The 13,892-nt window shown below is 37.2% G+C and overlaps 1 protein-coding gene across 1 annotated transcript in view; it reads right to left on the bottom strand.

Moving 5' to 3' along the window:
- Nucleotides 1–257: 257 nt before the first annotated feature.
- The window catches only part of LOC116242174 (desmoglein-4-like), a 31,407-nt gene continuing 17,772 nt past the window's right edge, over nucleotides 258–13,892 (bottom strand). Inside the window, exons 6-16 of the mRNA XM_090138298.1 lie at nucleotides 13,452–13,615; nucleotides 13,010–13,144; nucleotides 12,577–12,762; nucleotides 12,133–12,392; nucleotides 10,995–11,137; nucleotides 10,644–10,859; nucleotides 8,946–9,512; nucleotides 6,950–7,098; nucleotides 6,416–6,476; nucleotides 4,121–4,329; nucleotides 258–1,605 (exon numbers count right to left, since the gene is read on the bottom strand). Coding sequence (XP_089994424.1) covers nucleotides 634–1,605; nucleotides 4,121–4,329; nucleotides 6,416–6,476; nucleotides 6,950–7,098; nucleotides 8,946–9,512; nucleotides 10,644–10,859; nucleotides 10,995–11,137; nucleotides 12,133–12,392; nucleotides 12,577–12,762; nucleotides 13,010–13,144; nucleotides 13,452–13,615 — 3,062 coding nt within the window. The 3' untranslated portion in view covers nucleotides 258–633. The remainder of the gene's footprint in view (nucleotides 1,606–4,120; nucleotides 4,330–6,415; nucleotides 6,477–6,949; nucleotides 7,099–8,945; nucleotides 9,513–10,643; nucleotides 10,860–10,994; nucleotides 11,138–12,132; nucleotides 12,393–12,576; nucleotides 12,763–13,009; nucleotides 13,145–13,451; nucleotides 13,616–13,892) is intronic.

Here is a 13,892-nt window from a genome sequence, read left to right as displayed (position 1 = left end):
AAAAGAGTGTGAGTTTCACTGAGAACTTTAGTAAGCTATGAAAAAGTATTGCATTTATGATCATTACGTTTAACTTTTGCTGGTGATAAGAGAAATGATTCAAAGTGCCATTTTGCAGCGCACCTGGAATTACATGGAAAGTAAAGTGATACAATTAAAAGTGCTTATTTAGTCTTGTATTGACTAATTATTAATTGCTTTCTTTTTCTATTTTGTCAGTAAGGAGCAATCAACCTAAATCTGCTTACTGTGGGAGATCGCTTAGCAATATAGTATTTTAACACTCTTCCATGTTACATTAATTCATGCTGGTACTGCATGCGTGCAAAGATTCCCTCTCCCTGATCTGCTTAGTAATCAGATATCTCTCCAAAAACATTACTGTCTGTTTGTACACGCTTACAGCTCTGTGGAGAGAGAGCAAAATTTAGAGCTAACATCAACTTTCCTTTCACTGACAAAGTTTTTGACCTTGTAACAGGGCATCCTTCTGAGATACTTACTGAAGGAGGAATCCCTGTAATTTCAGTGCTGTGTGCTAGTTATAAATAATGACAATATTCTTAGTGGGTGGCAGCTAATAAATGTAGGTGCAAGTGGTGATTTCACTGGGGAGGTGCGCTGACAGGAGCCTTACTGGCTGGAGTATTGCACGGTGCTGTACTTTGTCACTCTTCTCCGGGAGGTGCCAGGGGATGCTGTGCCCATTGCCTGACCAAGGTGACAGTCAGCATTGAGCATTTGGCCCGTGCTGCTCAGTCCACCCAGGCTGGCCCCTCCTAGTCCTCCCCCTGCCAGGTTGCTCATCCCAGACCCTGACACTACCCTCTCAGTGACCACCACATTGTGGGCATTGGATAACTCTGAGGGAATATTTATTAAGCTGCCTGGCATCCCAGAGGCAGGCCTGAACACCCTTTCTGTCACCACCACGTTGGACCCATCTACCAAATCAGGAATGCTCAGAGATGCTGGGAGCCGGGAGTTAGGCGCAATGACTCTTTCCGTGACGATTACGTTGGACCCATCTGCAAGATCAGGGATATCTAGCATGCCACGCAAATCAGAGGCAGATGCGGGACCAACAACCCTTTCTGTTACAACAACATTGGATGCACGCAGTGGGTCAACACAAAGAGAGGGAGAACCGGAGGTGTAGGTCTCTGTCACCGTCACATTGCCATGGAGCAAAGGATCAGGCATTGGCCGTGGGGGCTGTACGGTAGATGCAGATGTATAGGTGTTTTCGGTAACAACCGTGGTAGTGCCGGCTGGAGGAGCCATAGGTGCAGATCCGTTGACAAGGATTGTGGTTCCAGGTGGTGGGAGGTTTAGATCACATTCAGAGTTGGGGAAGGTGACGTTAATGCCTGGCCAAGGTGGGTTGGCGTCAGGGAATGGTTCGATCTCCTTGCCCAGACAAATCTCTGCCAAAGTCTTAAATTTTGGTCCTAAAGTTTCCAAGTATGTTTCATCTGTATCTTCTCCAATAAAGCTGCAGCAACCAACAGAGCCAACAGGAGTACCTATTCCTTCATGATCATATATTAATAGGCAGTCATTTGCTGGCCGACCTTCATCTTCATCTGCATACACAAATGCTTTCTGTAGTTTGCAAAAACAGAAAAGTAAACAGAGTGTCAAGTTTTTAACAATGATGGCTCAAACCATAGTGAGGTTTCCCTACTGCAGTAGGGCCTAGCTGACTCAAAAAGAACATCACAGGACAAAAAAAAAAATCATCAGAATGTTTTTGACCTTGAAATAAGCTTTATCCAAATGCTACTCATACTTTCTTCTTGTTTCTGCAAACACTTAATATCTCAGATTTCATTAAAACAGTTACTGCAGAGACTTGAGACTTTTATATAAAAAGAAGTATATATCCTAGCAATAATTTTACTAGACATTTCCTACCTTCTTGCTACCAGAATCTTATCCAAAGTTTTTTATTTTGATAAAAAGAATCCTTTGTTAAAATTCTGAAATGGAGGGAAGGGATAGCACAAACAGAGCTAACCAAGACAGCCAAGAAATGGTGGTATCGGTCTGCTGACAGCAGGTCTGACTGTGGGGTGAATGGAAAGGAACACACTTTTTGGGCAGCTGTATCCAGACAAAGTAGTAGGAAGAGAACTGAAGCAGGGTAGCGAGGAGAGCAGCAAGGAAACCAGGACAAAGGGAACAAAGTGATAGTTGGCCACAGTGAGGAGGGCATGGTGTGCCCATTGGAGAATCCATTCTGAGCAGGAAAGGGATTGATGCTTTGATGATGATGGGATGATCATGAAGAAGAGAGAGAAGGAAAGAGCCAAATTTAAAGAGGGGCGAAGTTGAAAGACATAGGGAAAGACAAAAGTGGAGGATCAGGAGGAAGAGGAGAAAGGGAGTTGGGAGACTGAGACTGTCAGCAGAAGGGGTGATTTGTGGGGATAGATATGGCAAGCAGAAAATTAATACATAGTTTTCCTAGGCCAGCTGTGTAGATCACAATCTTGGAGAAATCAGGGGTCCAATACTGGGGCTTGTCCTGTTCAGTATCTTTACTGATGACTTGGATAAGGGCATTGAGTACACTCAGTAAGTTTGCAGATGACACCAAGTTGGGAGGAAATGGTGATCTGCCTGTGGGTAGGAAGGCCCTACAGAGGGATCTGGACAGGCTGGATAGCTGGGCTGAGGCCAGTGAGATCAACAAGACCAAGTACTGAGTCCTGCACTTTGGTCCCAACAACTCCATGCAGTGCTACAGGCCTGGGGCAGAATGGCTGGAAAGCTGTGCAGAGGAAATGGACCTGGGGGTATTGGTTGATGCTCAGCTGAACATGAGCCAGCAGTGTGCTCAGGTAACAAAGAAGGTCAATGGCATCCTGGCTTGCATCAGAAATAGTGTTGCCAGCAGGAGCAGGGAAGAGATCAGACTCTGCACCTTGAGTACTGTTCTCAGTTTTGGGTCCTTCACTACAAGAAAGGCATTGAGGTCCTCGAGCATGTTCAGAGAAGGGCGACAAAGCTGGTGGGGGATCTGGAGCACAGATATTATAAGGAGCATTTGAGGGAGCTGTTATTACTCAGTCTGGAGAAGAGGAGGCTCGGGGATGATCTTATTGCTCTCTACAACTACCTGAAGGGAGGTTGTGTTGAAGCGGGAGTTGGCCTCTTCTCCCACATAACTCGCAATAGAACTAGAAGGAATGGCCTCAAGTTGCACCAGGGGAGATTCAGGCTGAATGTTAGGAAATACTTTTCCAAGAGAATGTTCAGGTACTAGAAAGGGCTGCCCAGGGAGGTGATGGTGTCACCGTTCCTGGAGGTGTTCAAGAAACATGACAGTGTTGTACTGAGGGACATGGTTTAGTGGGAAATATTGGTGCTTGGTGGATGGTTGGACTGGATGATCTTGTAAATCTTTTCCAATCTTGGTGATTCTATGGTTTTATGAAATCTGTGCTCAGGACTTCAGGACTGATATTTCATCTTTACTGAATCTTGCATAGATTTTGAAATACATTAATCCTTACATATTATTTTTTATATGATTTTGAGTTTTATATGTGATTAAAGTACTGTGTCTTACATGTATTACACGCTAATCATAAAAATATATCCCATTAATCATGTAAACTCCTTATGTAAAAGCTAATTAATATTTTCCTGATTAAAAACAGTGTATTTGTGTCATATGCTGTTCGCAAGTCTTTTAGGGAGCAGAAATGGCAATAAAAATATGGAAGAAAGTGAACCAATAATTAAAGTTCCGTAAGAATTAAAGTTACTAACTTAAACAATCTCTAGAGTAGGCAATTGTGAACAACTTCACATTGTAAATATCTATTTATACACTAAAAACAGTGGAAAATTGATAGATTTGATGGTCATTTATTAAGTTTATATAATTTAATTACTTGCCCGTATCCACAATGTATCCATCAATTTTACAAAAAGAAGTCCTACTGAGTAACTAAGACTCATATGCCAACATAACAACTCCAAAGGAGTATTATTAATATCCTTTATTTATCCTGCGATTCTACGATTTTGTGTATCCACTGTCTCACTTTTGGAGGGTAGTGTAACAACAATCTCACAGATATAACACAAAAAAGGACCATGTCATTACCTCAGAGAAGTAGTTGTCTAGGAAGGCCATGTTCACCCCTCCTTCTCGATATTCTTTTATTGTTCCTCCAACTGATCCTTTCGCTTCCCCAGTTCCAGAAATTCCTCCAGCTGTTCCATAACCAGTACCAGTGCCATAACCAACTCCTGTAGTTTCTTCCACACCAGATGCTACTCCTCCTCCTCCTCCATATGTATTTGTATATATATCTGCAAACAGAAAATAAGTTATTCCTCCTGTGCTCTGTGAAATTTTTCACAGAATTTGTCAGTTGTTTTTGTAAGGAGTATAATAACAGAAATGATCATCTAAAGGAATTTTAGATTAATTTCAGACACAGTTCTATAAACATGTGCCAAACAGTGAAACTGCAATACAAATTAAGTGCATACTAGAATACATCTAAAACCTGGATTTTATTTGTGAGGCTGAGCATACATGCTTTAAAAGATCAATGATTGACTTGTGTAGCAGGGGAGATTTTTCTCTCTGGTGTATGTATATGCTACCATAGGATTTGCGTTAGCAAATAAGATAATGCTTACAGATATTTATGCAAAAACATACATCTATACATATAATTCCTCTGGAGTTAAAGTCAGTTTGCCTAAAACTTGCCATTTTATGATTCTATGATTGTCACTAAAAGAAATAGCTTTGTAAATCCTTTCATATTTTCTAGTTGTTAGATTATTAATAGTGAATCAGGTGAACAAGAGTTGATCATAATAACTGATGTTAATAATGAAGAATGAAAATTAACTTTACACTAAATTATAAAATCATACTGTCATAGTTCCAGCTGGGATGGAATTGTTTTCTTCAGAGTATCTGGTATAATGCTATGTTTTGGTTCTAGGAGAGAAACAATGTTGATAATGCTGATGTTTATAGTCGTTGCTAAGCAGGGTTGTACAGATCCAAGGTCTATGCAGTGAAGGGCCCAAGGAGATAGGAGGGAATGGAATCAGGTTAGCTGACTTAAACTGGCCAAAGTGATATTCCATCCCATACAACATCATGTGGAAGGAGAGTTTTGAAGGGGATGTGAGTTCATCTCCTTCCCTTCCGCTGCTCAGAGGGCTATCTGGGCTTCTGTCAGCAATGATGAGCAATTATGTGTGTGTCACTTGTTTTATATATTTTTATATATATAGTCATAACTATTTTCTTTTATCTTAATGAATAGTTTTATCTCAACTCGTGAGTTCTACTTTTTTTTTTTTTTTTTTTAATTCTTTCCTCCATTCCACTGGAAAGGAAAAACTGATTGAACAACTGTGTGGTGCTGAGTCACCTGCTGGGTTAAACCACAACATACCCATAGAATTTTATCTTCTCCATAATTTTTCATATATGATAGCAATGAAAGTGTGATCTTAAATATTACTGTGTAATATAAAATAAAGCCATTGCAAACAATAGTCTTGTTTACGCTTACAATAAGAAATATAGGCCAAATTCTATTTTTCTTTTTTTTGATCTAGTCAGCTGGTGGAATTTGAACCTGGGGCTCACACTGCAGCAATACAGCAATACTGAACAGAGGAAATAAAGTAAATCACAGGTCTTAAACTTTTCAACTGTCACAGCAGTAAAACTTCCCTGAGAACAAAGACTATTAATTCCCATTTATGGCCCTAAATGTTCTCCTGTCTTTTTATCTAGAGGATAAAATCTTTGGCTAATCAGTACTCATCAAAGAAGTTGCTGCTTGCAGAGAGAAGTGCCCTCATATAAGAAGCTAGAGAAAATGGATGTGTACCAGCATCTTTACTGAAAGGAATGGGGAAACTTACTCTCTATGGACATCAAATTCCAGGAGAAACTTCATTACAAAAGTGTACATTTTTTACATTGTGTGCTGGCTCTGTATCTAAGCTGCACACAATTAGGCAGTAATTAACTGGCTACTCAACAGATCGTATTCTCCTTTTTTTCTAAGCAGAGCCTGGAAATTGGGAAGAGATTAATCTTTCATACTAAGTTATAAAAGAAAAATTTCTTAATTTGATCTTGAGATTGATTTCTTCTAAAATTGGTATTTTGAAAAGAGCCTCCATCCACTAGCTGGAAGTAGTTTGCAGAAATGAATCTGCTCATATTCAGGGCTCAAACCTCAGATGCTTTGTACATGCTGGAAATCCTAGTAATGTCAGTTTGATTATATGCAGAGGCAAGACTGGAAGGGCTGGGTTGTAGCTGAGAAAGTAGTGTGCTGCTTGAGCTAGAGCACATGAAGTACTGAAGATAGCTTTATGATAGTACACATTGAAAATCTTAAGATCTTCTTACCAGACGGTTCACCAAAATCACCTCCAGCAGCTGTTGTTGGGGCGAGAATGTGTGAGACATCCTGGAAAACAATATTTTAATTCCTTGAATGATGACTTCGAAATTCCCATATGAAGACCAAGAATCATGTTAAGAAATTACCACTCTGAAATGTTAGTGATAGCTATGAATTACCACTCATAAAAAAAGACTCAAAGTGTTTTTCATCGTCAATGTAAAAGACGATTAGTGAAGGTTTCTGTTATTTTCCTCTACCTTGCATTTGAAAAGCTTGTCAGTTATTATGTTTCAGCTGAGGGAATAGTAAGATCAAACTGTTGGGACAAGCTAACCAAGTATAACCTAAAACACAAAAGCTCCATCCGCAAGTATTAATTAAGGATCACATTTGTGCCTGCCTGGCAATGGCTGAAAATGCCAGGTTTCTTTTAGAAGATGTCATAGTGCTACAATCCCTTTCTTTCTTCTAGACAAATGGAATCTCTTCTGTAAACACAAATTACTGTGGACTTTTGAAACACGGAATGTACTGACCCTATCTTCAGGCTGTGCACCTTCTATTCCCCATGGATGAATTGCCCCTTCTGTGCATTCAGGTACAGGTTCAAATCCAGTTCCAACTCCAGCTGCAGCTCCAGGTCCACAACCACAACAGTCACTCATTGACATCAAAATTGGAATCACTTAACAGGAAAGAAACAGGAAACAGGTATTTAGGACATCTCTTCTTGGTAGGAATAGCTACTAGTGACAAGAACTTTTGAAAATGTATCTTTTAAGATGTTTCAAACTAAGCAACCTGTAAGTCTAGCTTTCAGAAACATTAGCTGAGTATGAATGAAATGTATGTATTTGGGTACTCAGAATAATTTCGCCTTTAGTTATAGCAGAACAAAATTAGGGTGGAGTAGAGCTGTTACTTCAATTTTATGCCTATGCACCTGGGAACAGACTTTGATCTACCTCAACAGAATGAATATAAGATGCAGATATATGAAAATTAAACAAACAAAACCTGTCTTGCTATATATAGCATTCAGTGATATTCATGCTTGATGTAGAAGAGTACGTTTTTCTCTTCAGACATTGCAATTGAAAAGAAATACACATTAGTTACACTAAACTTAAGAGAATCAATAGAGAGCTATCTGTCCGGCTGCAGTGATCTTTGTCTAACTCTCCTGTTGCATTTCCACATCACATGTACTTGATGCTTATTTGAAAAATAATACAATCAAACCTCAAATCTCAGTTTTAACCAACGATCAGACAAAGTGAGTCCGGTTTCTCAATGCGGTATATTATGTTTATTCCTTGCAAGAATTTAGTGTTGTGCATTGCTGAATACTTTAAAAACTAGCATAAAAACCGTTGTTCATTGCAGGAAAGGGCTTCGATATTTCATTCTGACTGTGTTCAGGCTGCTAACCTAAGTAACTAAGTTAGTAACCTAGTATTCCTGCAGAGTTAGGAGGGAGACAACTGCGTACAGCAAACTAACCAAAGTATCTAAAACTCTCACTTTAACATCAAAATAAACCACAGTTTTCTCTTTGGTAAAGAGAAAGGAGTATACAGTGCACAAAGTGCTACTTCATTCCTCATTAATAAGGATGTATTTGTTCCAGACCACTGACTAGAAGAGATTTTTGAAGGCAGAAAGGCAGTCTGTTCTGTAACATTAACCATATGGGAACTACAAACAAGATAGCCTTTTACAACTTCAAAATGTTGTTTGTCAATTCCCACGAATTAGAGACCAAGACCCAATATGACTACCCTCCTCAAAAAAATCAGGTCTCCATAGTTATTGTAATCAGTATTTCTACACTGCTTGATGCTCGTATCATGAAAGAAGAACAATTACGAATGATTGTGGTGGCCTGGGAAGTAAGTGCTGAAGTTCATATGTTGCATAAAATCTAGGTTGACTCATTATTCTCCCTTAAACTCATGCTTTTTCAAAAATACTAGGACACGTGAATGAATGAATGATCTGCTTTGATTCTATTATCGCAGACATCAGTTTTTTAACATCTTATTTAAGATGGTGAAAAAATTAAAAAAGTAAGCTGATGAGCTTTATCTTTCTACAAGTGAAATCTGGCTTAGGGTTCAAAGGAAGTTCGTTCCTCGCATCTTTTCATACCTGACTTGACCCATTTGTTTTAGTAATGTAACTACAGAACAAATGGCAACATTACAAATGTAAAGTAATAAGAGCAGCTCTTGCCCAGAATCTTCTGAATCTTCTGCTAAATATTTTGACCCTGCCTAGTTGTCTGAGAACAGAATAATACTTAAGAAAAAACCTTCAGTTTTCGGATGGAAATGGTTTTTCTGAATGAAATATATGTGTATATGTAGAACATAAATATATAAATATATTCTTATAATTTAAAATTTCTTTTTTTGCTGAGTTGACCATGGGAGTTCATAAGTAAATAACTGACCAAAAAAGTCATCAGAAAAATAAAAAGATACACTTTTAAAAAGGTTTATATAATAATTTTCTTAATTTTATACTTACAAACAAATATTAATCCACCAAGAAACATCAGGCCAATGGCAGAACCGCTAAGTGTGGTAGCAGCAGTTTGGGCATATCCACCAGTATAATCATTTCTGCCGTAATCAGTATCCGTGCTTCCAGTATAAGTGTCATAACCTCCAGTGTCTACACCAGAGTCTGTACCCCAGTCTGTGTTGGAGTCACCGCCGCCACCTCCTTCATACCCAGTCCCACCATAGTCTTGTCCCGTTCCTCCACCAGCCTGGCTTCCTCCACCACCAGCACCACCACCAGCAGCACCGCCAGCTCCACCACCAGCAGCACCGCCAGCTCCACCACCAGCAGCACCACCACCAGCACTGCCACCACCAGCACCACCAGCACCTCCACCAGCAGCACCACCACCTCCAATGATAACTATTTTTGTGGCCCCACTGCTGCAGTAATTGCGACTGTCACATCGACAAGCTTGCAGAGGAATCACATATGGCTGCAAGCAACTTCGACCTTGGCTGTCTCTTACTCTGATAGAGATCTTGTAAAGGTAAAAGTCCATGTTCTGATTTACTAATTCTGCAGAGGAAGCTTTGGGAGGAAAATAAGAAGAAAATGTTTAGATTAAGGTGTTGACTCTAAATATTGCACAATGATACAATACTGTGAATAATATTAAGGTCTTCATTAGATTCGTTCTTACATTAGATCTTTAGTTACTTATACACAGACAGTACTTTTCAAAGCTGAAACATGATCTAGATCTATGCTGTTTTTTTTCAGTTTTGCAAAACTTCAGCTAGATCAGTCTAGTCAGCACTTTTTAACTTGAGAAACATAAAGGTGCCAATTCTTATATCTTACTGATTATTTTCCTCATTTTTATTCCCATGATTTTTAATATAAATTGTAATTTTTATGCTCTTTTTTTTTTTTCTCTCACTAGGAATTTCCATGATAGTTATGCTTTCAGTTCTTCAAAAGGTATTTCAGTTTTTTAAAAAAATATTTAATGTTACATTTGCATCTGTTCAGGAAAAATGAGACCAAGGTATGATATTTACTATTTAATATAGCCTTCTATGCATACAGTAAGTTATACAAATTTTGTCATTTAGTGAAGTGTGAGATTTGATGAATTCATTAGCTAATTCAGTCCTACTGGAGGAAATTGGATAAGCTTGGAGTCTGAAGTGTTTTCTTAGAGATACAAACAAGCAGAATTTGCGGTATGAACTGCAAAACCTGCAATCTTTATTTGCCATTCTCATAAGACTCTCCTAAAAATAAAGAGCAGCTAAGAACTTTTTACTCTAATAAATAAGACCCTTGTCATATACTTAGGATTTTTCTTAGATAAAAATAAGAAGGTATCAACTTATTGCTTTTGAATTGCCTCATTAGGTTTAGACCAGTAGAGCTGCTTATCATAATTAGACTCATGCACAGTTTTGCTGTTTTCTTTTCACCAGCACATTTTTAGTCTCCTTTAAAAGCTGAGAACTAGATAAAATGCATGTAATGATTCTCCTTCAATTCTAACATTAATGCATATACATGTGCAATTTCTCTTTGGTTTCATATGAATATAAAATCACATTTAACTGAGAAGAATACATTTTAATGACTATTTTACATTTTTTTTTAGTAAAATACATCCTAATCTGTTATCTCAGATAGGAGCTTATTACTATGATATACTGTTATAAAATGTAAGATTACCATTTATTGATCTGATAATCCATGTGGTTTGAGGTTCACCATGTATACTGAATGTAAAGGGGAGGGCGTATTGATCATTTATGCTCTTTGCTGTAATAATCACCGATGGGGAATGCATACACACTTTCCTTAATTCTGTATTAATAACTGGACAATTGTCTCTGGTGTCTTGCATTGTAAGTACAATGGTTCCAGTAGCAGTATATCGAGGAATCCCTGTAAAAAGAAGGTATTTGTGATCAGGAGGTAATATTGATACTATAAACAATGAGTTCAGATGGGAAAACATGGAATTAAAAAAGATATATAGAATGAAGAGTTTTGTTTCAGAACTCAAAATCTGTTTCTTACCTCTGGTAATAGCCAGAACTTCTGCTGTGTACTGCCCATTTGTTACATAGGAGGATTCCCAATCAATAACTTTGCTCAATGTGATTTCCCCAGTGTTTTGATTGATTCTGAACCAGGCACCTGGATCACGTCCTATACTGTATCTGTATTTGGCGTAGGAAAAATATTCATAATAAAGTTGAATAAGAGACCTAGTTATTTGAGTGGAACAAATTATTTCAGTTAGCATGGACTCCATATGTAGTGGTCTACCTCATATTCATTTTGTAAATTATACTTGTCACTTCAGAAATTTTTTCTTTAGGCTATGCTAGATGCCAATGCATTTTGCCCTATTCAAGTAAGATTTCTGTAGATGTCAAAAGAGGTACATCATAAAAAAAAAAAAAAAAAAACCCAAAACAGTAATAAAGGAAGTGCATAGAGCCAATTATACTTTGAAAGTGATATCATAATCTAAAAGTAAATGAGATCTATCTGAATCCTGTAAAGCTTTAATAGAACTCATGATAATATCAATAGCTAAATCCACAACTCTTCTGATAACATTCTATGGTTGTGTTTGCTAATAATTTTTCAGTTATGTGAAAACTTTCCAATTTTTTTTTTTTTAATTGGGTGCATTTATTTCTATATTTGTTTAAAAACAAAGTATTTCTCTATTAAAACTGTAATGAATTTCATGAGGAATAAATACAAAATCAATTTATTTATTTTTTACTATGAAGTGAGCCAATAGTGACTTCTATTCTGATTTTATAATATTGTCCTTTATTGTGGTTCTCTGCTTGTTTCATTTAGAGATGCTGACAGATTCTCTATTTTTAGTAAATGTTTCGGATTGTACAAAAAGAATATTCCTAAGTTAGAAAAAGTCAGAAAAATCTTTTCTGATTTATTTAAATTGTCTCATGCATGAGACTAAGAAAAGTGTGTCAGGAAACAAGAGCAATCATAGCATAAGAACATACTATTCTATTTCTATTATTCTATTAACAATTTCTGCTATTTTTAGAGTGCCCTTTGTAAGTACCCCTTCTACTTCTTCGACTGCAATAGAAATTACCAATTACTTATTCAATTGAAATCTTAATTAAAGAATTTTTCCATCTGAGGGGTAAAATAGAGCAGAGCTTACATAACGTTATTTGCAGTTGTGCCTGTGTCCTCATCAAAGGCTGTGTATGTTCCCACAACATAATTCACCCTTGTTCTTTGTGGTACAGATAAGATCACTGCAGATGGGTTAAATCTTGGTGGTTCAATCACGTTTTTTACTTCTACTATGAGGGGTGTTCCAATGACTTGATATTGAGACATAACAGAATGGTGGAATTCAGCTCTGTTCCTGACACCGATGCTCAGTGAGTGAGTTGGGATATGTTCATAATTCAGTTCCTAAAAAAGAAAACATGGAAAACCAGAAAACAAAACTTCCCAGACTTCAATCTTATTTAAACTATTCAAACTATGTTATTTTAAATACTTGACTGACAGAGCTGTTAATTTTTCATATTTTTTAACAATTAAAACAATTTTAATATGATTATTTCAACAGATGAATCACAGTGTTTATCCATACCTTAATTACTCTGAGGATTCCTTGATTTGTAGCTGGATCCGTAACAATTTCAAAGTAGTTATCTTCATTACCAGATATAAAGAAAAATTCTGCCAACCAATTGTCACTAAACTCTTCATCAGCATCCAGAGCTTGTATTCGTAGAATTTCTGAACTGAGTGAATTTTCTGAAATACTTGCTGAGAACTGGAATGACAGGTAAATACTTATTAGCAAACACAGCTGACCACAGAGAATTTTATTTAAGAATATCCTGTCGACATTCAATATTAAAAAAAAATATATTAAAATTTAATTTAAAAAAATCCGTGTGTAAATTGTGATTTTGATTGCAGATATAAAGAGCTGTGTCACTCCAAACATTTGCAGAGGCAGCTTAGCAGAAATGGATTTGTGTTTTCAGATCATGATGCTTTTGGTTTTAAAAACTTACGGAGCTTTGAGCAAGAGTTGGGAAGTTGTCATTGACATCAATAACTTTCACATGACAGCTACAATGGGATGAAATTCCATCCGCTGCTCCATCCCGGTCTGATGCCTTCACAACCAAAGTGTAACTACTGTGTTGCTGCCACAGAAAAGAAATTATCCTGTTACAGGAAACTCTACATCTTATAAAATATAAATAATAATGTCTTGCCACTGTTTCTTCATACAGGAATTTCCCTCTGATGTTTCATTTTAACACATATAAATATATATTTTCCCCACTTTAATTTTTCTTTTTTTCTTTTTTTGGAAAAGGCACACCTTTTCTCTCTCTCCTCGTGCTGTTCCCACCTCACTTACCTCCCCCCCATGCACCCTGGCATCATATCACTGTTAAAGATACACAACAGCATCGTGTTATTTCACTTGGGAAATAGAAATAATACCTCTCTGTCAAGATAATTTGCTAGATGGAGTTCTCCAGTATATTTATTCATAATAAACATTGGCTGGCCTGAAGGCTCCTGACTCTCTATCTTGAAGGCAATTTTAGAGTTCAAGTGATTTGGTTCATCGGCATCTGATGCAATTATTTTCATCACCAGGGTGTCTGTAAATAAAATAAGAAATTAAAACCAAATCATAAAATCTGCTTTGTTCCTGCAATAAAAGAAGATGGTGCTAAATACCTGGTGCATAATAAATTACAAAATGCTATCTTACTGTTGACATTTATGAAGAAAAACAGCAGCTTAATTTTGTTCTGATTATGATGAAATGTTAATGACTTCAAAATTCATTAAAAACTAATGTTAGGTGAAATAAAGTAGATTTTCACTGAAGCTCCTTAAATCGCCATAGGTAATACATAAAATTGGTGAATACTG

Source organism: Phasianus colchicus, chromosome 3, assembly GCF_987193195.1.
Source record: "Phasianus colchicus chromosome 3, bPhaCol1.hap1.1, whole genome shotgun sequence".
In the NCBI taxonomy this organism is placed as follows: Eukaryota; Metazoa; Chordata; class Aves; order Galliformes; family Phasianidae; genus Phasianus; species Phasianus colchicus.
The sequence above is the reverse complement of the archived record's forward strand: the minus strand, read 5'-3'. Positions and strand labels throughout refer to the sequence as shown.